The sequence below is a fragment of the Channa argus genome, chromosome 9, assembly GCF_033026475.1.
Source record: "Channa argus isolate prfri chromosome 9, Channa argus male v1.0, whole genome shotgun sequence".
NCBI classification, from domain to species: Eukaryota; Metazoa; Chordata; class Actinopteri; order Anabantiformes; family Channidae; genus Channa; species Channa argus.
Window position 1 is genome coordinate 17,507,808 of NC_090205.1, and position 23,445 is coordinate 17,531,252.

General features: G+C 38.5%; 2 protein-coding genes across 4 annotated transcripts in view; one reads left to right on the forward strand and one right to left on the reverse strand.

Annotated features, from left to right (window-relative positions):
* Positions 1-69: 69 nt before the first annotated feature.
* On the forward strand, positions 70-22,197 carry bard1 (BRCA1 associated RING domain 1). 2 transcript variants are annotated; one of them, XM_067515215.1, is made up of 11 exons: positions 70-819; positions 1,968-2,024; positions 2,559-2,707; positions 2,803-3,833; positions 4,706-4,786; positions 5,837-6,009; positions 10,741-10,867; positions 11,001-11,133; positions 13,333-13,425; positions 18,686-18,783; positions 21,520-22,197. In XM_067515215.1, the coding sequence occupies exons 1-11, from the start codon at positions 728-730 to the stop codon at positions 21,865-21,867; spliced, it is 2,382 nt and encodes a 793-aa protein (XP_067371316.1). In that variant the 5' UTR covers positions 70-727; the 3' UTR covers positions 21,868-22,197. The 2 variants fall into 2 exon arrangements, with proteins under 2 accessions (XP_067371316.1, XP_067371317.1); XM_067515216.1 differs by lacking the exon at positions 18,686-18,783 and having other exon boundaries at positions 21,520-21,708.
* vwc2l (von Willebrand factor C domain containing 2 like) overlaps positions 2,918-23,445 on the reverse strand; it is a 44,275-nt gene continuing 23,747 nt past the window's right edge. Inside the window, exons 4-6 of one of the 2 annotated variants that reach the window (XR_010915137.1) lie at positions 19,892-20,030; positions 4,486-4,699; positions 2,918-3,055 (exon numbers count right to left, since the gene is read on the reverse strand). Coding sequence is in view for 1 of the 2 variants with exons in the window: in XM_067515220.1 (XP_067371321.1) it covers positions 19,954-20,030 (77 nt within the window). In the remaining variant the exon portion in view is untranslated. Of the gene's footprint in view, positions 3,056-4,485; positions 4,700-19,746; positions 20,031-23,445 lie in introns of those variants that run through there. The other variant, XM_067515220.1, reaches the window with a different exon arrangement.

Here is a 23,445-nt window from a genome sequence, read left to right on the forward strand (position 1 = left end):
TAAACCTCTAACAAGTCATATTACATTTAAATTGAGTATAAAAACATTATCTTGCCCAATATTTGTAAAAATTAAGTGTCCAGATGAAGTGGAAACTGTAGGCTACTGGCATAATAACCTCAGACGATCATAATTTAGGCCAGAGTTAATGCAAAACTTATAAGAATAACAAAAATGAACATGTATTCAGTAAGCTTCCCAATTATCTTTTGCTGCTGAATTGTATGTTTGCATTTAGAATCAAAATAACATCCCCCAGGGCTTTTATAATGTGTATTTAGAATCTAATTATGTGGGCATTGTATGTTAATAATTAATACCTAACTTATTGTACAGCACAACTTACAAGTTTTTACAGTTTTCTTATTAAAGAAAGTTATTAATACTTTTAATACTACTACTAATACTATTACTACTTATAGGTGAAAATGTTTACGTCATCACTGTTTGTCAATGAAGATACTCAGTCATCCAGGTTTGGTTATCCAAAGACTGAATCCTGTCAACTGGACTTTTTGGTTACAAACGTTTGCTGCGTATCCAGGCAGCTTCTTCCGTCCGCACTGTAGTCACGCAACCGTCGCAGGTCACTTCCGTAAACCCTTGGCGGGAGATGCAAGTAACCAGGAAGCAAGTTCTGCTCGTTTTGTGATCACAATTAATGCAAGCAGCGAGAGAATAGCCACGAAAAAAATAAAATAAAATACGAACAATATTGCTTCTTATTATGGATTATGATGCCGCCGTGCAAAATAAGGAGTGGAAAAACACTAAGGATGCCGTCGCAAACTTTCGACGACTGCTTCTTTGCTCTAAATGGTAAAATTAAGTTATTGTTCAGTAACACTATTGTTAGGACTTGTACCCTGAGTCCTAACAATGAAAATACTTCAGTCAGTCAGTGTTGGTGACAAGTTGTTTAAACTAAGCTGGCTATATCAGTTTAGGTTATTTTGAAATGCTGTAAGAAGACACGGCAAACGCTAATGTTAGTCTTAGTTCAATAAAGTTAATGCTAATTTCAGTAAGAAAACTAGCGCTAGTTAGCCTTGTTGAACGTGACTAATACTTTTTAGTTTAAGGTTAGTGTTTACTTGCCTAAACCACATTTGCTTAACTGTTGTGATCGTTCAGACTGGCTTAGCAAAAAGGTATATTTACATGAATATGTAAACAATTTTACACAATGGCATCTGAATAAATTACATCATATCGCCAATGCTTTCATGATAACATAGCACTGATCAGAAACCAGTGACACTCGATCTTAAGTGGTTTGAACAATGTGAGCCCATTCTGAATAACCGAGGCACACGGTACGGACTTGACTGCATGATAGTGTAGAACAAGAGAAACGACACAAAACAGACAGCATGTTAACGAAAAGACATAAATACAGCAGTACAATTCTGTCTAAACAACAACAACACAAAACACAATACATAAGAGTACACACGTCACATATCAGCTGCAGTAGCCTGAGGATGGACAAGCTGGCATGCTGTGCGAGTTCAACAGCCAACAGAAGCCCTGCCGTTTAAATATCATTGCACATATTGAATGCACATATTTCCTTTGAAGAAAAAGCATACATTTCTATGAGAAGTCCTGTCCTATACTGTGCTGTGTGTCTGAGTGAGAGAGAGAGAGAGATGGAATATTAGGTGGATTGATTTAGTGCATGTGAGTGCTTGGATCAAAGAGGCTCCTAAGCTAACAGCACACAATAATAAGCTGTTACATTTCAAGAATTCCTGAGATAGACAGGCAAGCTGTCCAGGTTGTACCCTGCCATTGGCCGAGTAACACCTGGGATTGGCTCTAGCACTCCAGCGAACCTTAACAGGATAAGCAGGATGGATGGGTGCATGTGCATGCTCATATCTTTCTGTACCTCGAGCCAGAGTGCGCACAACATTAAAACATTCAGATGTGGTTTGAATGTTTTTTTTTTTTTTTTTCCCCAGCTCAAGTTTAATGAAGGAACCAGTGTGTCTAGGAATGTGCGAGCACATGCTGTGCAGGTAATGTAACCACAGCTAAACGTATTCAACCCTGACATGCTCATTAACAAGAGATACAGTATGTACCATGGTGGTCATAATGTCAGTGATGGATCCATTGCAGGTGTGTTACTGTCAGGATCCTGTTACTATGTAAGCTGATTCACAGGAGCAAGGGTTTAATTTAGCAGGATTTTATCCCTAAAGAGGCGTATTAAAAAAGTACATTACATAGTTATAGGCATTTGGATTCCATTTACAGATTGATATTTCATTGCAGGTACAAGATGTAGAAAATAAAACAATTTAAATGGGTATTCAAATGAACATGTTTTTGTTTAGTCATGAGGCTGATTTCTTTGATAAATAAAAGTCTACATGTGTTTTTTTCTTTGTTTGTTTTAGCAATTCATAGTTTACATTGTCGGAACTGTTTCTAATGTTGAAAGCATTTCATTAATTTCTTCCCTTTTTGATTGAACTGTTCCTAAGGTAAAATAAAAAGGATTATTGTATGTCTGTCTACTGCTAATCCAACATTTGTTTATTGTTCAGGTCCTGTGTTGGTCCTCGGGCAGGAGATGGCTGCGTAGTGTGTCACAGTCCTGCATGGGTGAAGGACATCCAAATAAACCGGCAGCTCAGCAGCATCATACAGCTTTTCAGTGGATTGGAGTCTCTGCTGAATCCCGTAAAACAACCAGGTAGATGTTTGATTGTGTAGATTGTGTGTGTGTTGATTGCTCATCTAGTATTGTGGGAAACATTCTAAGCCCTAGATTTTTTTCCCTCACCACAGACTCCTCTGTCACTGAGATTGAAACACAACCTGTCCTTAAACAAAAGAAGAACTTTAAGATCTGGTTCAGCCCTCGCAGCCGCAAAGTGCGCTGCATGGTGGAGAAGCCTTTGGAGGGTAATGTGACTTACAGTAGGTCTGCTGGAGAAACGGCTGCATCACAGCCAGACATTGTTACTGTTCACCAGCGGGACGTGTCAGTTTTTAATTTCACGTCATCCTCCCAAGACTCCAGCTCTTCTCCTTCTCAAAGCTGCAACAATGAAAACAGAAAAACCAGGTCAACTAAGAAAACCGCTACCAGAAGCAAGAGGTTAGTGCATGGTGCCACTAGGACCACACGAAAACAGACCAAGGAGAACATAAAGAAGAAGAGACTGGAAGACATAAATCAGCAATGGGGGATCGCTGAGGAATTGGAGCAGCCCTGTGCTGAAGAGGAAAAAAGATCCAGTAAGAGGGTTTCCTTCATAAGCCCTGATGTCACCTCTGAGGAGCCTCAGTCTCAAGTTCCACAAAGGTGTACTAATGAACTCAGCTCTGGCAGAAGCACAACGACGGGAATCCGTTCAGGAGGCTGCACCACTGAATTGTATTACCAAGCCTCACCTGCTCAGAACATGCAGGTCGGTGCTGTCCAGAAAGACGTGCAGTCTGCAAATGACCTCAGCCCAACCGACAATCCCAACAAACAGGACAATGTCTCTCCTGGAAAGCATTCCTCAAAAAGAACTCGTGTGGAGGGGAAAGTCTGCACCTTAGAGATCACACCAAAAAGGCCAAGGAATTCTCCAGGAGGGAGAAGAAAATCCCTTCTTCAGATGTCTCCAGCTGTCCTTAACCTTCCATCTGTGACTACCCCGAGTTGCACTGAGAGCAACAAAAGCTCTAGAGAAGAGCAGGGAGCCGGTCGTGGTAGAAAATCTCCCTGCATTCACAGTGCATCTGTTGGACGGCCCTGCTCAGGAAGCCCTGCAGTAATAAAGAGGAACCACAAGGGAGAGACCCTGCTGCATCTAGCTGCTATAAAGGTCATTTTTATTTAATAAATCACCTTGTGTAATTTATTCCATTTTCTTTTGCATTCTAAATCAGAAAATGATAATGACGATAAAATGATGTTTTAAACAGTTTCAGCAGTTAAATGGCAGCATTACAAACTGAAATAGTTTTTTTCTTAATCAAACACACGAGTTGCAGGTTTGTTTGATTTATTTTATTTTTTTATAATTGTTTTAATTAATTATGCCAGTGGATAATAGACAGGAAACATGAGGGAAGAGATGGGGTATGATATGTGGCAAAGGTCCCCAGCCAGACTCAAATCCAGAATGCTGCAGTTACGTTGCAACAGCTCCCACCATTTGGCTACGCAGGTGCTCTGCTGCAGTGTACTTTTAATCACCCGCTAATTGAAAATCATTTAAATGTAAGCAAACATAATTTGTATATAACTTAATTTAATCAATTAATTTATTCAAAAGTTGAAAAAAAAATTGAGTTCCAACTATTTAAAGTTAATGCTCCTGCTGTTGTGTTATTTACAAGACAAAATAATTTGTAAGAGTAATGAAATAACAAAGTGCAAACTTCAAATCTGTTATTCTTCTTTAGCTTTTTTCAAAACACAAATCTTCCCAGTCAAACATACAATTATTTGTATTCAGATGATCAGACACTCACGTTTTGCTCTGTTGAGAATAAACAGGCTTGCAGTAATCCTTGTAAACACAGCTGTAATCCCCCTTTGGATCCAAGACAAGGTAATCAATGACCCACCGTGGAGAGTGATTGATAAACAGTGGAGCTTTGGTACACTGGGATCAGCTGCTGTGTTTGAAGGGTTTCCTTTACAGGTCTACAGTTCTGACCGCAGGTTTGTTGTTCTCTCTGTGTCCTGCAGGGAGATGTAGAGGCTGTCAAGGAATTGCTGGACCAGGGGGCTGACCCTAACCTCAAGGATAATGCTGGGTGGACACCTCTGGTAAGACTAATATACCAAGTGGCGCATCTGAAAGCTTTATCTGTTGTGTGGGAAAACTCTGTGACAAATAGCTTTATCAACAGTATGGCAGTTGTTAAATTGCAAAAAACATTTCTATATTTTGGTATTATTTACATTTTCTCTGTCAACATTGTAATCTAGTGTCGTTTTAATCACACTACCTCGTGGTTTGTCACTGAAAGGCATGTTCACAAACATTTTGCTTCTCTGACCAGCGCTTATGGCACTTACAGCTGACTAATTACTGTTTGTGTTCTCCGGTAAACATGTACAGCAACATCTACTGTCCATGTGCATGTGCAAAGTAAGTCAATTACTATAAGTGCGACCACATTGTATAAATTTGGAAAGGCTAGGATCATCGAGACCTTGCTACCTGTCTTGATTTGTTGCCCAGCTAGTGTTATCATTATAGTTTTTTTTTTTTTTTTGTGAGCTCATCGTGGTTGACAAGCCTAAAGCTGTTACAACCAATTAAAACAAAAGCCAGATTTAATATTTACTTTAGAGATCTATGGATTTTGTTCCTAATTATAAACCGAAAAAATGTTCTGCTACAGATGGTCAGGACTAAAGAAAGATCGAAGAATCCCAGCATTACATGAAACAGTTGTGACAAAGCCTCACTCTTAGGCTGTGATCCCACATTCGTGTTCATTTTAGATAAGTGAGACACTAATGTGTTCTACAGAGCTATGGAAATGTGATCAAGCTATAGTATCTGTTTGGCTGTTGTGAAGTTATTTGACTACCTCATACTGTACATTATTTAAGAGAAGGAAGCACACAGTGAATGTCAAAGGTTACTACAATGATAATCAAATAGATTTGCAATCTCTTCAAGGAAGGATCCTCTTCATTAAAATTGCATGATGTGGATAAAATGATAATCATTACAGGGATTTGAAAACAATGAAAGTTCACAATCCGTACTGAAGATTAGAGTGTATTCTGAAGAAAACAATTAAAACATGTATCAACATATTAAGGGACAACTTATGAAAGTTGGTTCATTGCTTTTTGTTTTAGCATGAAGCATGTAACCTAGGTCACCTGGAGGTTGTGCAGCTACTGGTCTCAGAAGGAGCCCTTCTGAACACACCTGGCTATGAGAATGATTCTCCACTCCATGATGCTGTGAGGAATGGACATGTAGCCATCGTCAAACTGCTGCTTCAGCTTGGAGCCTCACAGAATGTACTGTAAGTTGCTTCTCCACCCCCAAAATGTTATTGTTTTTTCCATGTAAAATGCTTAATTCTGCAGTGTTTTTAGCTTTTGACTGTCTATTGTATACTGCACTGTACTGCAGCCACAGTCTTGCTTTTATAAGGGTTGCTCCAGTTCACATGAATCACACAGTGACCCACCACAAGATCAGGCTTGTCCATGTAATGTGGGTCATTCTGTGAAAAAGGTCTGGTGCAGGACACGTGATTCACTGCAAAGATGTTTTTCTTGCTACTGATCTTATGTGAAAGTCAATAAGTTTTAACCTGTTGTTCAAAAACATTTCGGTCCTTTCTGCATAAAAACTCATTACATTACAAAAATAGTATGATAGTTATAGTTGTGGCGCTAAGGGTCCAGTCTCTTCCTTCTGTCTGTCAGTGGGGCGTGGCAAAGTGCAACTCTTAAGCAGGCAGGGAGGCAGCCCAGCAGAGTCTCTCTCTCTATCTCTCTCTCTGTCTCTGTCTCTGACTCTGTCTCTCTGTCTCTCTCTCTCTGTCTCTCTCTCTCTCTCTCTCTCTGTCTCTCTCTCTCTGTCTCTCTCTGTCTGTCTCTGTCTGTCTCTCTCTCTCTCTCTCTCTCTCTCTGTGTGTGTCTCTCTCTCTGTCTGTGTCTCTCTCTGTCTCTGTCTCTCTCTCTCTCTCTCTCTCTCTCTGTCTCTCTCTCTGTGTCTCTCTCTGTCTGCTGTACCTGTCCGGCTGTGTGTCATATCAGTAGAAGCAGTAAAGACGAGGACATGATCAGTAATTGATCAGTGATGGTGACGCATTTCTTGGAATCATTTTGGGTTTGTGTTGCAGTGTACCTACAAAATCAGAAAGGTGTAGCAACTGATGAGCTAATAGGCACAGTTTAATATGTATTTATTTATTACAAGTTCTATCATCATTGCAGTATTGGATCAGAGTTACTTCATATTGTGTCTCAGGTTTTTATAAAAAGAAAAACTTGAGATATTATCTTCTTAAGGATGCTGCATTGTTCTCCTAAATGTTACAATTGTGACTATTTATAGATATTTGTATTTATTAAAATCAAATGTCACCATATGTATTTCATGGCATTACATCATAGAGATGCTTCTGTTATTTCAGATTACTGCCTATTTTCAACTTCGTCAATGAATCATCAAGTCTTTACCAGTTATTATACCAGACATTCAGCCCTTTATAATTAATAGCAGGGAGTGCAATAGTGCAGTACATAGGAGAGTAGATAAAAATCGACTGATGCTTATTACATGCTAGTTAATCAGTTGATGCCGCATCTGCATTCCTGGCCTGTTGAGGCATAGTGGACGCATAGCACAGCATCCATATTGAGGTAGAGCATGCTGGTCATTTTATACACAGCCTTTGTCTTCATTTTATTTTATTTTCCTCTTTACTTTGATGGGTCCCGATTGCTAGGTCTTACATTTTCTTCTCCTTACTTTTATTACTTGTCTTCATGGCAAAGCAGAGGTAGTAGTGGGGACAGTCTGTCAGGGCTTTGCAAGATGAATGAAATCCTTGGCCTGGCCTCCTTTTTACCACACACTCACAGACACCAGGCTTAGTTAGAGATCTGCCAATGCAATTCTTAATGGCAAGATTGGCACCCAATTCTGGGTTTAGAAGTTCTGGTTTTGCAGACCTTGATTAATCCCTGTGTGTATGTTTTTGTGTGCTTGTAAAAATCAATTGTCTGTACTGCATTTGTTTTCTCTGTAATAGTCCAGTCATCTAAATCAGTGACTGTGAGTCAACTTTTTATCCAACTCAGGGTTTTAACTTTCTGGGAAAGTATCAGAAAAACCAAAGGACGTCTTAGAAGAGGCAAACGCTTAGTGAACACCAATATGTATTAGACTGTATAGTCCAACATTTTCTTTGGATTAAGCATTTTTTTGAGAAGCTATGCAGCATGCACAGCTGCTGATTTTCAGTCTCAGTCTTGTAAGCATAAATATCTACCAGTGCAGCATATTTGTACTTGTTAAGATGTGGCCTGCAAGGTGCAGGTTGATAGCATATGTTATTTTTACAGCTTTATTTGTGATATACAGTATTCATACCTTGAATACTAACAGTATACTTAATTGAAAAACAGTATTCTAATCATAAACCAAACTAAACTTTTAGACGTCTGCATTGGTGGTCATGTCCATGCTGTGTGAATTTGTTTTTATGAGATGTGGTAAAAGACATCCAGTATGTTTTAATTGGCTGTTGGCTCTGTCCTAATGACCACTGTTAGCCCGAAGCACTGAATCTACACATGTTAATAATCATCTTATGTGTCTCATAGTTAATCAATTACAGGTTTAAAAGTTGAAGTTTTAAAAATCAGCTTAGCAAGTGATTTATGGAAAAGAATGTTTATTACACAGCAGTGGCACAAACGGTGAACATGAATGAGAAACTCTGTCTTTTGTTTGTTTACGAGACAAACAAGGCATCTTTTAAATAATCTCTCACCTTCCAATGAATTGTCATTTTCTCATTTCGTCCAGTCATTACATGTTTGAAACTCAGGCTTGAAGAAGACTATTTTTAGGGGCATCAAGTTGTTATTTGTGATTTATGCAGTTTGGCATCAGAGAAGAGCATCCGCATAATGATTACCGAAAAATACTCAGTACTTGTACACAGTCAAACAGAGGCTGTAGTTGATTTCTTATAAAGTATCATCAGTATAAGCTGGAACACCCAGTTGATCCAAATAACAAGACAAATTGACAGTGGATTGTTTAAGAAGGAAATGTAACTAATGAACCTTTTGATTAAAAATGCATCCAGGCTTCACCCACTGCCTCATCAGTTGCTTCCCATGTGTTTCTATCATTAGACTCATGAATCTTTTTAAGCCTTACTGCTGAGTAAACACACTGTAGTTCAAAATCTCTGTCAGCAGTTCATGAACTTGGTTTGGGTTTTGAACTCAGCTCACAGAATCTTAGAATATTAGTACTCTTTGAACACAACAAAGATCCGGAATATAGAACTTTCCATAGCTAAATACATATTTTGTTGCATTAAAGTCTACAAAGCGGGTACGGGTAAATGTGGTTCTTGTGTTAAATAATACATTTTTTATTATTGGTAATGAAGCAATGGTGTGAGCTTATGGTAACATGCAGCGTTTCATCTGTTTTTGTGTTCAGCTTGAAATTAATATTTGAATGTCCTCCCCGTGGTTAGAGTAAGTCATAGTTACAGTGGGTACCCACTAGAACCACCACCGCCTTCCTCCCACTTATGTACTTCAGCAGAGGCTTGTAGGAGAGTGTTTGTGATTTTTATTTAATTTTTTTCCCTGTACAATTTTCCACTATTTTATTATTATTTTTCAGGTATTCAGCTCACGCGCAACTGCGTATACCAGCAGGTGTGTGCGAATATGTATAAGTGTCAGGGACATTTTATGTTTGTTTATATTTGTGTGTGGCGGGTGGGAGCTGGGGGTATGAATCCAAATGAAATATTTTATGGACCAGTGGACCTATTAATTGTCCCCCAGGTGTTATCTTTGCTGACGCCTAATCTTTTTGAGACAACCCTGCTGGGTTTGGTTCTTCTTTCTCTCTCTTTTCCTCCCTCTGCTCTTTTTTTCATACTTTTCTCCCCTCCCTCTTTCCTCAAAGTGACCTTGGTTTTCTTTCACAAAACTCTCCCAAAGTTAGAGATACATACTTTAAAGTTGTTTCTTCTGTCCTCACTATTGTCACTAAGGGATTGCCACAGTTTCATCTCTGTCTGTGTGCTGCTTTTGAAATTATGCTTCTCTTCCATATAGTGTGCACTATGGCATGGCGGTTTCACAGTTAGAAACTATGCTGAATCTGTGAAAGGAATGTGGTTTCTTCACCCAACAATTATATTTAAATGTGTGTTGTCTGACCCCAAGGATGAAAATTATTTATGAATAAAGTAGAGCAAAGATTTCTGCTCAAGGTCACTTAAAAAATTATGCTCTAACTAGTGAAGATACACATGGTGGGTGCACAATTTCACAGAACAACTAGGATCTGACATAGACAGATTGTTTTCTACGAGCGCTGAACTGTGAAATGTTTTTTTTTTTTTTTATCTTTTTCATCATCATAAAAAAAACCCCCACAAAAACTGCTTTAGAAAGCTTTGTCAGAAACAGTTCTTTTGTACAAAATTAGTTTGATCAAGTGGTCTGATTTAGAATTATAAGAATTTTATAGGAATTTTCCTAGTTGCTAAGAGACAACAACAAGAGTATACAATATGAAAAGATTGCTCAAGGGCTCAGTGGCCTGAATAGTGGATGCTATGCACAGATGTAGCTGTAAGTATTGGAGTCTTAAAACTCATTAAAATGAAACCTGTTGAAATTAAAAACTCTTTTCTCGTGCATGCATGCTTTTACTTTGAAATATTAGAAGCAAACTATTATCTACAATTGTGCTGTACAGTTATAGAGCACAACACCTTGTTGCATATTTGCATATAATTGTTAGTTTTGCTGCCATGTTCAATTTACTATTTTTTTTACTAATTGTTAAACCCATCTAAAATAATATATATATTTTTTGTCAGTTTGCTTTTAGATTTTTCGCTTATAGTTTCAACATATCTGTGTCTCTTTGTTTACCAGATGGTCTGGCTATTGCCATAGATTCATCAGTAAAAAAGTGAATGCATACTGTGAGATACTGACACACTTTATCTTTTGAATATGTTCCTTCACAGTAATCAGTATGGAAAGCAACCTGCAGACTACGCATTGAGTGTGGAGATGCTGGAGATTTTCCAGGAAGCCTCAGATGGACACCAATATGCTAATAAATCTTTTAGCCCTTCAGCCAATCTCTCTGTGGTATGGCTACATATGGATGTGGAAACTATTTGTTTGTTACTTTCTCCTTTCAAAATTCAAAAGACTAGAGTGCTGATATTCTTGCATTACAGACCTACACATTTCTAAACTGCGTTCTCTTTTCATTTCTGAGGTGGGTGACTGTGTGAGGAGGGATGTTATGGTGGTGTTTCTGGCAAGCAAGTTGTCTCAGCCAGAACAGCGTCAACTGGCCAAACTGGGACAACTACTCGGAGGGAGGGTGGCGGACACTTTTTCTGGCTCAGGTACTGTTTGTGGAACTTACACAGAATCTCCTGAGGGGGGCTTAAACTTCATTAATGTTCCAGGCGCAGCCTCCTACAATACTGGTTGCATATGATTGCTTTTTAATGTTGTTATTTGTGACACACGGCCTCTCAGCAACATTGCAAATTACTGTAAGCAGCAGCTACCAAGCTTTTGCTGGTACACTGGGACCATGGCTGGTAATCAACCATCATTTGGATGTCCTCTTCAAATGGGGTATTTATTAAATAGGTACATTTCCAACTCAACCACCCAGTGGGGTTTGTTGTCAACAGGTAGTCTCCTGGCCCTGCTGGTTATCATAGAGATCATATACTGTACAGTACGTCTACTGCTTGACTGGATTTTTATCTGAAGTTATAATACATAGCAAAGGTTTACTATGTCACAGACCCTTTCATATTTTAAAAGCCAACAGTAGGTGCATGACCATTATCACTCAGGAACGCTCAACAGTAACTAACAAGTGCTTTTAGAGCTGTATACATCATTGTGATACAGCAGCTCCTTCACTGTTGCATAGTAATGGCTAGGAGAACACCAGAGAGCCAAAGTAATTGAAATCATTCCTCATAAAATGTTTGGAGGTACTGTTAGGGTGATGAATAAGCCCTAATGAAAAACAGAAGTGTTTCTCACAACTCTCCCTACTCTGACTGGAGGGGTGAAAGTTGGTGCTTTCAGAGAATGGTTTTTACATTTTGAATTCAAAGCTACAAATCCACTGTCAATGCACAATGTAAGAAGGTTTAGCCCTGGAGATATAATTATGTTCATTTTGCACTTGTCAACCGCACTCACTTGTTGAATGAAGAGGCAATAAGCTTGTATTTAAATTTTAATTAAGCTATAATTATGCATCCTTGTCTAAAGCATTTTATGGAATAAGCTGTTGCGTTGCTTTGTTTTGTTGCCATGAGCTGTTTGACAGGTTTGCAATAAGCTTACCTGTTTTTCCAGGAATAGATAAATAAATATTAGCCGTCTTTTGCAGTTAAGTTTGAGTTAGGCTTAGCCAAACCATTCTCATCAATCATTATCTACTTTTGAGAAGCACTGTGGTGGAGTGGTTAAGATGTTAAGTTTATTGTCTGTCCCAAACAGTGACAGAAATTCATCTTTGACAGGCTCCACAAATCACATTTACTACATACAATAAACAATACAGTTGACAGTTAAAAGCAACAGCAACAGCATAATAAAAAATTCTATTTTTTTGACTCCACTGGCCTGTCGGTGTGGAATTTGCATGTTTTCACAGTGCTTGTGTGGGTTTCCTCCAGGTACCCAGGTTTCCTCCGACAGTCCAAAGATGTGAGTGTTAGGTTAGTTGGTGACTCTTTGCCAATGGGTGTGAATGTGGACGTGAATCGTGGTCTCTGTATTTGTCTCTGTGTTGGCCTTGAAATAAACTAGGACCCGTCCAGGCTGTACCCTGCCTCCCACCCACTGAGAGCTGGGATAGGCTCCAGCCCCCCCATGTCCTTGAATAGAATAAGTGGCTATAGATAATGTATGAAACAGTGGACGTATGTGCCAAACAACGGCCTGTTACCATGCTATTAGCCATTTACCTAAAAGCTCCACTTTTCCTACTCAGAGTAAGAATTTTACTCCTCTAAGCTTGCTCTTCTAGTGCTCTAAGACAAATCTGTGATTCTCGTTTTAGACTGATTTTTGTTTCTATTTTGACTGCTCTATATTGCTCTTTTTATTCTCCAAAATAAAAAAGGAGTTATGTTCCAGTCACTAATGAATTTTGGAGAAAAAAATCAAAAACAGAAACATTTCAGACAAAATACAATATAAAACGTAGCAGGAATGAGAATCACAACTTTCTCTCAGCATCAGAAGAACATCAGAAGAAAATTTTCCCCTGGGTAGTTACGCCTTAAATTTGAATCTTAGGTTTTCTGATGTTTCAGAATGTTTTATATTTTAGTATTAAAGTTAGACAAATTGCCCATCACATGCTTTGATTGTATCAATAACAACTCAGCAAACATGCCTTTAGTTAAAATGCTCAAATGCCTAGCTATGTAGATATTTGACTGTGTAGCTAAGTAGTAGCGGTCTAACAGACCGACACACTAGGAAACAGCATGCATGTGTAGCACAACTCATTTGTGCCTTTTTTCAGTTTGGCTTTTGTGTATGTTTATGTCTTCTCCTTTCAGTGAGCCATGTAGTGGTGCCAGAAGGACACATGCCCACCACCTACTCCACCCTCCTGGGTCTTCTTTCTGGCTGCTGGATTGTCAGATACAGCTGTAAGTATAGAGTAAGCCGTTAGCTGGAGCCATTGTCTGTAGATGCTATTTTTGGATGTCATGTTCGACAGACTTAGTGTTGCTGTTGGAACCAGGGTAACTTCTTACTGCACTTTTTTCCACATTTTTTCCAAAATATTCTGCTGTTGATACTTTGTTCTAACTAAGGGACTCAAATCTGCCATGGCGATAAATCACTATAAATTAACTTTAACACTCTCTTCCATAAAATGACAATTTGAGGAAAATGTGTAAATATAATAATTTTACACTAATTATGTGTGGAATTGAATTTTTCCCAATCTCACCCTTTTGTTATATCACAGATTATCACACTGTCAGAATATCCATTATTCTAACTCTGGCATCAGAAACTTTTACTTTGGTTACTTCGAATCCAATAGTCATTAGTTGATTATCATTTGGTAAAAGAGCACAAAACTCACCGATTTACTTTAACAAACACACATTAAGTGAGTTTTTGTTGTGTTTATTTCTGTAATGAAAAAGTTGAGCATTTTGAGAAAATGCATATTTGGTTTCTTCGAGAGAGATCATTAATACCACCTTCATATGTGCCTCATAAATATGAAGTGGTTGCCAGCAGCTGCTTCTACATTACGCTGGAACATTGTATATTTAATTCATCATGAATGTAATTACTTTTTAGTGAGAAATAATCTAGTTATGCTTTTGGTGCCTATTTACAATATCAAATGGTAGAGAAATGCTGCAGTGAAAAAAGTAACAATGTGTAGCAGTATTTTAAACTGTTACACATCTATTTACAGTAGTTGTTTATATGTACCTACCTGGTTACATTTATATTTGAATGACTCTTTCAAATACAAATTTGGGGCTCCGTCTACAGAATGCGTATTTCCATCTGCTTTTGAAGTGATGTTTCCTTCTGTTAGGTGACTCTTGGCATTGAATGTTTGAAGAATAAGAATAGAAAATAGCTCAATATTGGACATCTCCAACCGTATTTTAGACCAGTTGAATGTATTGCAGAGGTTTTTGGAGTAGTTGGGTTTTTGCAAAAGTATAAAGGATGGACCAAACAAGATTACACTTGACCTGTTTCAGAAAAGGCCATGTGGGGCTGTATTAGGTAGTATAGTGGTTGTTACATCGAAGTCTAAACATAAGTTGAAACATTGAGAACATTTTTATTAATTATGTATTTTTGTAGCTGCAATAGGAGAATTAGAAAAAATGTCTATTTGGTGCTGCCCTGTAGTAAAGTTCTACTGAGGCTCTGTTGTTTGTTCCTCCTTACAACCAAACTAGACCGAGACATGTACTGTCCATCTTGTGCTCTCCACTGCAACCTCTCAGATGAAATCACACACTGTTTACAGTAGAAACTTCAAAATACTATACTTTTTGTTCTGCAACACATAGAATGTTGTGTAAAACATTAACAGAACCTTTTGCAGCAGCATATTGTAATTGAAAATTGTCTTTGGCCTCTGCTGTATGTGTACACACCTGGTTACATGTCTGACAGCCAAATTGCATTGGTGGGTAACTGGGGGAGGGAATCTGGGAATTTGTGCGCTGCAATATCTCTGGCGATGAAAGGATGGCTAACTTTTTTTCCTCTTTTATTCAAGCCAAGATGAATACTTAGCAAAAATGTAGCTATTCTCAGCCAGTCTCTCTGGCATCCTTGAACCAAGTCAACAAGAACGTATTCAGAGTAAGTCTGCTTCAGGGGAAGTAAAAACAGACTTGCTGTCAAAGAGTTTTCTAGTACCTTGGTGTGCCCTTGACTGGTGTATCCGTCAGTAGCATCTCTTCACTGTGTGTGCGTCTGCGTGCATAGACTAAAATGCCACACACACTAGTCTCTGTCACTGGCAGTATGCCATTTCAACTTTGGATCTGTGTGTTTAGCTGTGTGGTTGTCACTGTATAAAATTTAGTTTGTTTGGACCATATTCTGCCCCTCCCCTTCTCTTTTCTCCACGCAGGCTGAGCACTTGACACAACTTGTCTCCCTCATGACAATCACTGTGCCATCCTATCTGTCTCTGTCCTTGTGTATGCGTGAGTACACACACGCAGCCCAGTTCTCACTGTCACCTACCTTAGTGCATCGTTTCTGTCAGCTTAGTCTAACCTGGCTCACCTATTTATCAGTCTTTGGTTCCATGGCAACACATTTTCCTCTGAAAAGCATTTTCCATGTTATCACTAAAACCCATCCTGAGAACCAACTCATCCTTCCAAACGGGCCCTATTCCAGCCATTTTTTGAAGATCAAATGATGGTTCAAATCAGTTTGTCCATTAAGCAACATTTTTGGAAATGCAGTTATTTGAACTCATTCTCAGTGGATACCAATCTTAATATCCAAGCTGGATTCAGGAGATTTTTAGTTTAGCTCAGCATAAAGACTAGAGGCATGGGGCCAATATGGGAATATAGTAATCTCAAGTTTCATCTCATTTGTTTAACCTTTAAATTTTTTTTCTTTAAATCATTTTATTTATTTTTTTTGAAGAGTTTTGTGCTGTATTTATCAGTGAACAACAGTAACTTTTTGTAGTCTTTTCAGATTTGGCACTAGGCTTGTGGATGTGCAGAGAGAAAAAAAATGTTTTCTACATTTATGTTCTATGTATTAAGCTGGAAAGACACACTGTAAATAAGGTGTCTTTACAGGTGTTTGCAAACATATTGTATTCAGGACGTCTTGACTACACTTAATTCAGACATGTAGTGCAAAGTAAAAAGCAGAAAAGCATGTCTCAGTTCCTTTTAATATAGTTTTCACCCTTTTTTCTCTGCCTATTTGTAATGGCTAATTTCCCTGCACTTTAGTTCTTGTCACTGCTACTCCCACTGTTGGCCCAGGGAGGGCGTGTGCACCCATGTGTTTCCTCCCGATACACCGGTTCTAACTGCTTCTCTTTTGCTGACAGCAAGGAGCTTCGTTGGGACCCTGTCTTACTGGAACACACACAGCCCTGTCAGAGATATTACTACCAAGGGTTGAACCAAGACTCATCTGCTTTCTGGTGTTTTACTGCTTGGTTACTTAAATAAATTCTCATAAAGCACGGCAGTGGTCGGTTTTGGGAAACCAGCTACTAATACAGAAATATTGCACTCTGTCTTGATCCTAAAGTGTTGGAGTAAAGTAAAGCCTTCACAATGCATATCTTTCAACCATAGTCTCCAGTGGCTTTCCCTTTAATTAGATCACAGTTCCAGTTGGTGTCATGGTTAATCAAGGAAGTGAGTTCATCTATCTGCTCACTCATTTACTGGCTCAGGAAGAAAGGGGTTTGATGTTTTCTGCATTCCGTCTATGTGAATGTTAAATATGCTAATGACTGCTCAGTACTAAGCACCATCATCCAGAGTGATTAACCCCAGTACCTATCCTCTTCTTTGCCCAAGTCTCTGCCTTATTCCCCATAAATAAAAGCTGCAATTAAAGGTGATGAAGGAATGTAATCACACTTCACCCCATATTCTGGAGACTTTTTCATTGTTTTGGTTTTCTGTCTCATGACAGGAGCTCTGTTGGGACAGGGTGGACACAATTAAACATCATGAAAAACAAAATAGCAGCTGAAGTTGAAATAGGTCACAAGATTTTGTGTGTGTAGTGAAATGTAGATGACTTGCAGATGAGCATTTTTCACAGTTGGAAAAAGTTAATTCTGCAATTCAAGCTTCAATTTAGGCCATGCTCTGGCCTATTAGACATTCTTTATACTTTTTAGAAAATGTAAAAATAAATTCATGGCTAAAAATATCGGCACCCTTGCCAATTCTGTCAGAAAATGCAACCCCTCTCTCAGAAAATTGTTGCAGTTGCAAATGTTTTGGTTTTCACTTGCTTATTGTTTATGTTTGCACTGGAACAACACATTTAAAAAAAAAAAGAAAGAAAAAAATTAACACAGGAAAAAATTATTGGCACCTTGTCAAAGTTGTAAGAAATAATTGCTTTGCAAGCATGTGATGCTCCTGTAATTTGTATTTAGATACACCTGTGGCAAGTAACAGCTGTGGGCAATATAGTAATCACACTTGCAACTAGTTAAAATGGAGAAGTGTAAAAATTGTGTAAAAACGTCCACTGTGCGCAATATCATCAAGCGGTTTACAGCCTTTAACTGTAGCTAACCTCACTGGATGTGGATGAAGGAGCAAAATTAATGAAAAATTACAACAAAGGATTTTTTGAATGATGGATAAAGAAGCCGATTGACTTCCAAACGAATTCAAGCTGATCTGCAGACACAGGGTACAACAGTGTCAGCTCGCACTATCCGTCGTCATCTGTTTGAAAAGGGACGCTAAGGAGACCCAGGAAGACACCACTGCTGACACAAAGGCATAAACAAGCAAAACAGGAATTTGCAAAAACTTATTTGACAAAACCACAATCCTGGGAGAATGTACTGTGGACAGATGAGACAAAAGTAGAGCTTTTTGGTAAAAGACATCATGGCACTGTTTACAGAAAAAGAAATTAAGCCTTCAAAGAAAAGAACACAGTTCCTACAGTCAAACATGGTGGAGGTTCAAAGATGTTCTGGAGTTGCTTTGCTGCTTCTAGCAGTGGATGCCTTAAATGTGTGAACGGTATCATTAAATCTGATGATTACCAAAGAATTTATGGTGCAATGTAGTGGCCGAAACACACTTCAAAAACGAATGAGAAATGGTTACAAACAAACCGGTGGCGAGTTCTGAAATGACCAGCAATGAGTCCAGATCTGAATCCCATCTAACATAGAGAGAGGCGGTTGATTTTGGTTATTTTTTTTTACAAAAGGGGTGCTAGCAAATATTAAGTTAAGGGTGCCACACATGACACGTGAGTAATAAAATGCTAAACATTTGTGGGTTTATCCCCTCCATTTCCACCCATACTTTTTTGAAAACCATTCTATCTCTAGAGATGCTTGTCCTAAGGATTTAGAACAAAAGGCTCTTTTCTATTAAAATTGCGTTATTTGACTCTGTTAAAGCTCAACAGACAGAGAGAAGGATATGATGCTCGAATTCTGCTTAAGCTAAACAAGGGTTGCATCATTAACTCGATCATGCTGTGGGCATCTTTCTGTGTCAACAACTGCAGCTTTGCCAATACTTGAAATCTTCCAACTCAGTGTGATAAAACCGACATGAGTTTTGTCATCCATCCGTTCACAATTGTCTTGTCACATTCTTTCAAGTGAACATAATTAGTTATAGCTTAGTTTCTTTCTCTCTTTCTCTTTGATGCCAGGGGTGGAGGCATGTCTGCAGGCAGGCAAGCGGATGCCTGAAACTGAGCATGAAGCAGGCGAAGGCCCCCAACGCAGTCGCATCAATAGATGTAGCTTGGTAAGTGAGGCACAAACAAAAAAAAAAAGATTGTGTATAGATTGTGTAGACCCCCTGTCCTTGGGAAAAATTGTTTTTCCAGGCAGTGGCGCATAGTTGTTATTCAGCAGCTGTGCTCAGCTGTGAACTTCACAGCTCACCAGAGCTTTATTCTGACAAGGATATTGAAGCCAAGCTGATTTTAAGAAAGACATACACTATTTATTCTATTGAATGATTCGCAGATAAAATATGTTTTGCTCTTGTCCAGTGTACTACATGTTACAATGTTATTTTGTTCATTGAACAAGATGGAAGCAGGACTTGTCATTTTGATCTGTAATCTTTGATGCATATAAATGAGGTCAGGGGTTAATAATATTAATGTTATTATATTGCTGCTCTGATTGTTAAATTATTTTATTAATTGAAGGAGCATCAGGCTGCCAATTAGAGCAGACAGCAGTTATGTCAAGGCTATGTTTAGTGTTATTTACAGTAAATGCAGTGCATCAGCAAAAACACACCACCCCTACTATGAAGCCTGGTGTTAGCTGCCTCATATTGTTTTGATGATTATCTATGGCATGTCCAAGCTTATGAGGGTAGAGCGTAAAATGAATGCAGCAATATCCTATTGGGAAACATGTTCCAGTCTTACGAGAGCTGCATCCAAGGAGAAAAATTATTTTGTCCATAAACACAACAAAGCCATAGCTTCAAAACGACCAAATTTATTGCTGGACAGTATCTAAGTCAGTGTCATGACCTCAGTCTAGACATGTGGTAGGACTCACTCACCAATTTGACAGGTTTTATATTTACCTTTTTTGTATATGGGCAAACTGTGTTGTATAAGAGCTGATAGAAAGTCTGTCTTTGCTGCTAAATTGTGCTTCAATATTGACTTTGAGGAGGTAAATACCTATGTTTTCAATAACTTTTTATGCAAAATGTCCCTATTTACACTTTGAGTTGGATACATTATGTAGAGCTCTGGTCACTAATAGGCAAATAGTGATCTGGGTCTGGACCCAGACTCTATCATATTGTCACTGAGTTTATATTCAGTTTTGACAGAGATTACATATTGTTTCTACTTCACTTCTCAGCAACAGGGATGTCCTACCTGTCTCTCATTGGCCAGTACTTGTTGCCATCATTTAGGCATGAAGACTGAGCTGAGATTGGTCAAGGTGAGAATGTCAGCCGATCACAGGCAGAGTAGGGCGGGTCTTCATTGAATAGAGGCCCGAAAAACTTGCATTCTGAGTGAAAACAGTGACAAGGAGAGAAAAATAAAGTAAGAAGTGAAAGAAAAGCAGCAAAATTGTAAGTCAGTGCATGTTTATCCCTCCCGTAGGAAGCTTGAAACCACTGTGCCTCATCTGCTCTTGGACGGTGGCAATGATTAAAAGTGAGAATGTGAAGTGGCACTAGAAAACGCAGTCACTAAATTTTTCCATGAAATGTTAAAACGTATTATATTTATTATTATTATTGATATTATTAGGATATTAAGTACTTTTTAATTCTCAGTTGAATGTAAAATTAACTTTTATTATTTATTTTTTATTGTATTTATTAATTAGAAATTGGGGAGGGTTGCATCAGGAAGGGCATCCGGAATAAAAACTGTGCCAAATCAAAATGTGGATAATGATCCGTTATGGTGACCCTGAACTCACGGGATAAGCAGAAAGGACAATAAATAAATAAATAAATTCTATTTATTAATTATTGTATGTGGCCCTGCAGAGTCCAGAGTTTCACAGAAAATAAATATAATTGAAATGACATTGAATTATAGTTTCTTCGTTCTTTCTTCGAGTCATTTCACACCCTGCATATGTTGATACAATGAAAATGCTACTTAAATATTTATTAATTCATTGTATTGTTTAACTAAACCATAATACATCTTATACATAATGCATGAGATTTTTTCTAGCCGGACCTTCTTAAATCATGATTGACTACCCTGTTGTAGACATTTGATCACAGTTCACAATAAATTCAATCATATGTAACCTTATTTGGTTTAAAAAAAAAAGGGGGGGGGGGGGTGTTGTGCAGTATGTATACGTAATTTTGAAAGTGCCTCCGAAGGGTTACAGCACTTAGAGATACAGTGAACAGGCAAACATGTTAATAAACATCTGTTCTTTGGTAGATTTAAGTCCTTATTGTTGGTCTCTATCAGTTTTCCTTCCTAATGAGCTGAATAAAATACCCATGCTATAAAAACAATGATATCAATCATAATCACAAATGAAGGACACACACATACACAAGCAAAAGTGAAATTCAAAACACAATGCAGTCAAGGATCCTACTTTCTAGAAAGTGTTGAAGAGCCAATTTACACCCCAAACAGTTAAGTTCATTGATGCTGTAAATAGAACACTCCCCAGTGGCCTAATTCACTGCTGCGTTTAAACAGCAATACGAAGTGTTTCAGAGTTAGTGTGGAGAATGCTGCTGATAAAAATGTCTACTGCCTCTTCATCAGAAACAGCCGGACTGCCACTGTTCTAACTAGGACTGTGGTTGTGTTCTGGCGCTGGCACTCTTTGAGTACCTTGTTTTAGTTCATAATAGGTAGCAGATATTGTTCTTGTCTTTTGATGCATACGAAATGATTATTTCAGACCAAGATTGAGCAAATCCAATCTCATTAATAGTCAAACTATTTTGTATATTTTGTTTATTTTTTTTGTATTTTTTTAAATGTTTTTGATCTTTAATTATTTTTAGCTTCCGCCACTTTTCGACGGCTGCTTCTTCTTCCTCCTGGGCTCCTTTAAGGCACCTACCAAAGATGAGCTCACCAAGCTGCTCCGTGAGGGAGGGGGTCAGCTCTTGAGGCGGCAGCCCAAGCCCGACAGCGATGTGACACAAACCCTGAGTGCCGCTGCCTACCATGCTCAGCCAGGCTCCGACCAGGCTCTCAGCACTCAGTACATCATCTTTGAGCCCCAGAGCCCGCATAAACCTAAAGTGGTTAGACGAGGCAAGGTATGGTCAGCTCCATCCACCTGGCTCATCGACTGTATCGCAGCCTTCCAGCTCCTCCCTGTACCTGAGCCACAAATCTTGGTCTAAATGGCTTTTTATGTAACATGTTTTTCTTTTTTCTAATATGTGGTTTAATCACACTAAGAATATCAAAATAATGTAGCACAAACCTTTATGCTTTTTCGCCTAAAATGTATTTGTTTGTTTTTTGTTATTGTTGTTGTTTCTCAGAATGTGTCCTTGAACCACTGGTTTTTAGGTCCAAGGGCTCATAAACAATCATACCACTGGTTTAACTGGAATGGAAAGAACAAAATAATGTTTGGCTACACAGATCAATATTTTTAAGGGGAGGCTTGGATATTTTTCCTTCCCTACCTCGAACAATATTTTCCTCAATAAAAAATAATTTTACTAGATTTGTAGTTCGTTTTGTACTTATAGAAATATGCAGTGTGTGACAGGGACATACAAGTAAACTGAAGAATGTTAGGGATTCACAGGCTAAAGCAATGGGTATTACCCGAACACATAATTAGCTAAAATAATGTTTGGATTTAGCACTTTATGTAATAACGTGAAAGATTGCAAGATACCCAAGATATCTCTTTCTGCAGCAATTCCTTCCAACTTATACTGGGGAATCTCAATTCCAACCTGTTCTGTGTTTGCTTGGGTGGTCTTCCAGTTGGACTGCTCCAGGAAAGATCCTAATCACATGTCCTAAACCACCTTGACTGACTAATTTTACGTGAGGGAGCAGCAGTTTTCCTCACACTTTATTCCCTATCGCTAAAGGTGAGCTCAGCCACCCGGGAAGAGTGTTCATGGCCGTAGAAGGTGGATTAAAATGACATTGGCTTGTGAAATTGCTCCTCCTTCAGTACAACATTCCAGTAAAGCATCACATCACTGCCAATTCACCAACTGCCAGTTGATCAACACATTTAAAGCACTTTTCTATTTTGCACACATTTTTTGTTTGTGTTGTGTGTCTGTGTGTGGTTTTAGATTAGAAATACATTTCATAAGCTGTAAAGGTTTACCAGGCAGATAAAACTATCTTATCTAATTAAAAGGGCCTATTTGATAAAAATGGAAAAGTGTCCCCCCCAAAAAACATCAATGAACATTCAATATAAAGTGCAGAATGGGGGGAAAAGCAATTAATTGTTATGTCATGGTGCTTGTAAGGAAAAAGCAAAACTTTTCATGTCCACAAGGTGTCTTCATTCCCTCCACCACTACTGGACTGCAGGTGTGTGTGTTTTGAGATGTCTTCTACTGGCCATCTCCCAAGATGGGATTCAGTGGGATTAGTCAGGGATGCACCTAATTGCTATTGATTGCTATGTGCAGCATAAAATTGCTTCCCTTTTCTTGTCCATGGTGGGAGGTGGGAGAAGGCAATTAGCAGTTTGGACAAGATAGAAGCCCAGACTGACTAATGAAAGAAACTGGAGGAATGACCCTGTGAATAATGCCCTTGAACTGAGCATCACAAAACCATTAACCATTAATATCTTTGTATTTTCTCTCTCAGGCAGCCAGGAAACTACTGTACTTTGTATTTATTCTGAAATTGTTTGCTTACATGGAGTCGTGCCATGTCCTGGGTCAGCTGTGTAGTCAGCTATGAGTTTTGTTTTTTTTGGGGTCATTTAT

Bases quoted from the DNA above. Each gene is read 5' to 3' on its own strand.
- bard1 (XM_067515215.1), top strand. From the start codon at position 728: ATGGATTATGATGCCGCCGTGCAAAATAAGGAGTGGAAAAACACTAAG. The intron at 820-1,967 runs GTAAAATTAAGT...TTTTTTCCCCAG, and splicing joins CTGCTTCTTTGCTCTAAATG to CTCAAGTTTAATGAAGGAAC. The intron at 3,834-4,705 runs GTCATTTTTATT...TGTGTCCTGCAG, and splicing joins TGCATCTAGCTGCTATAAAG to GGAGATGTAGAGGCTGTCAA.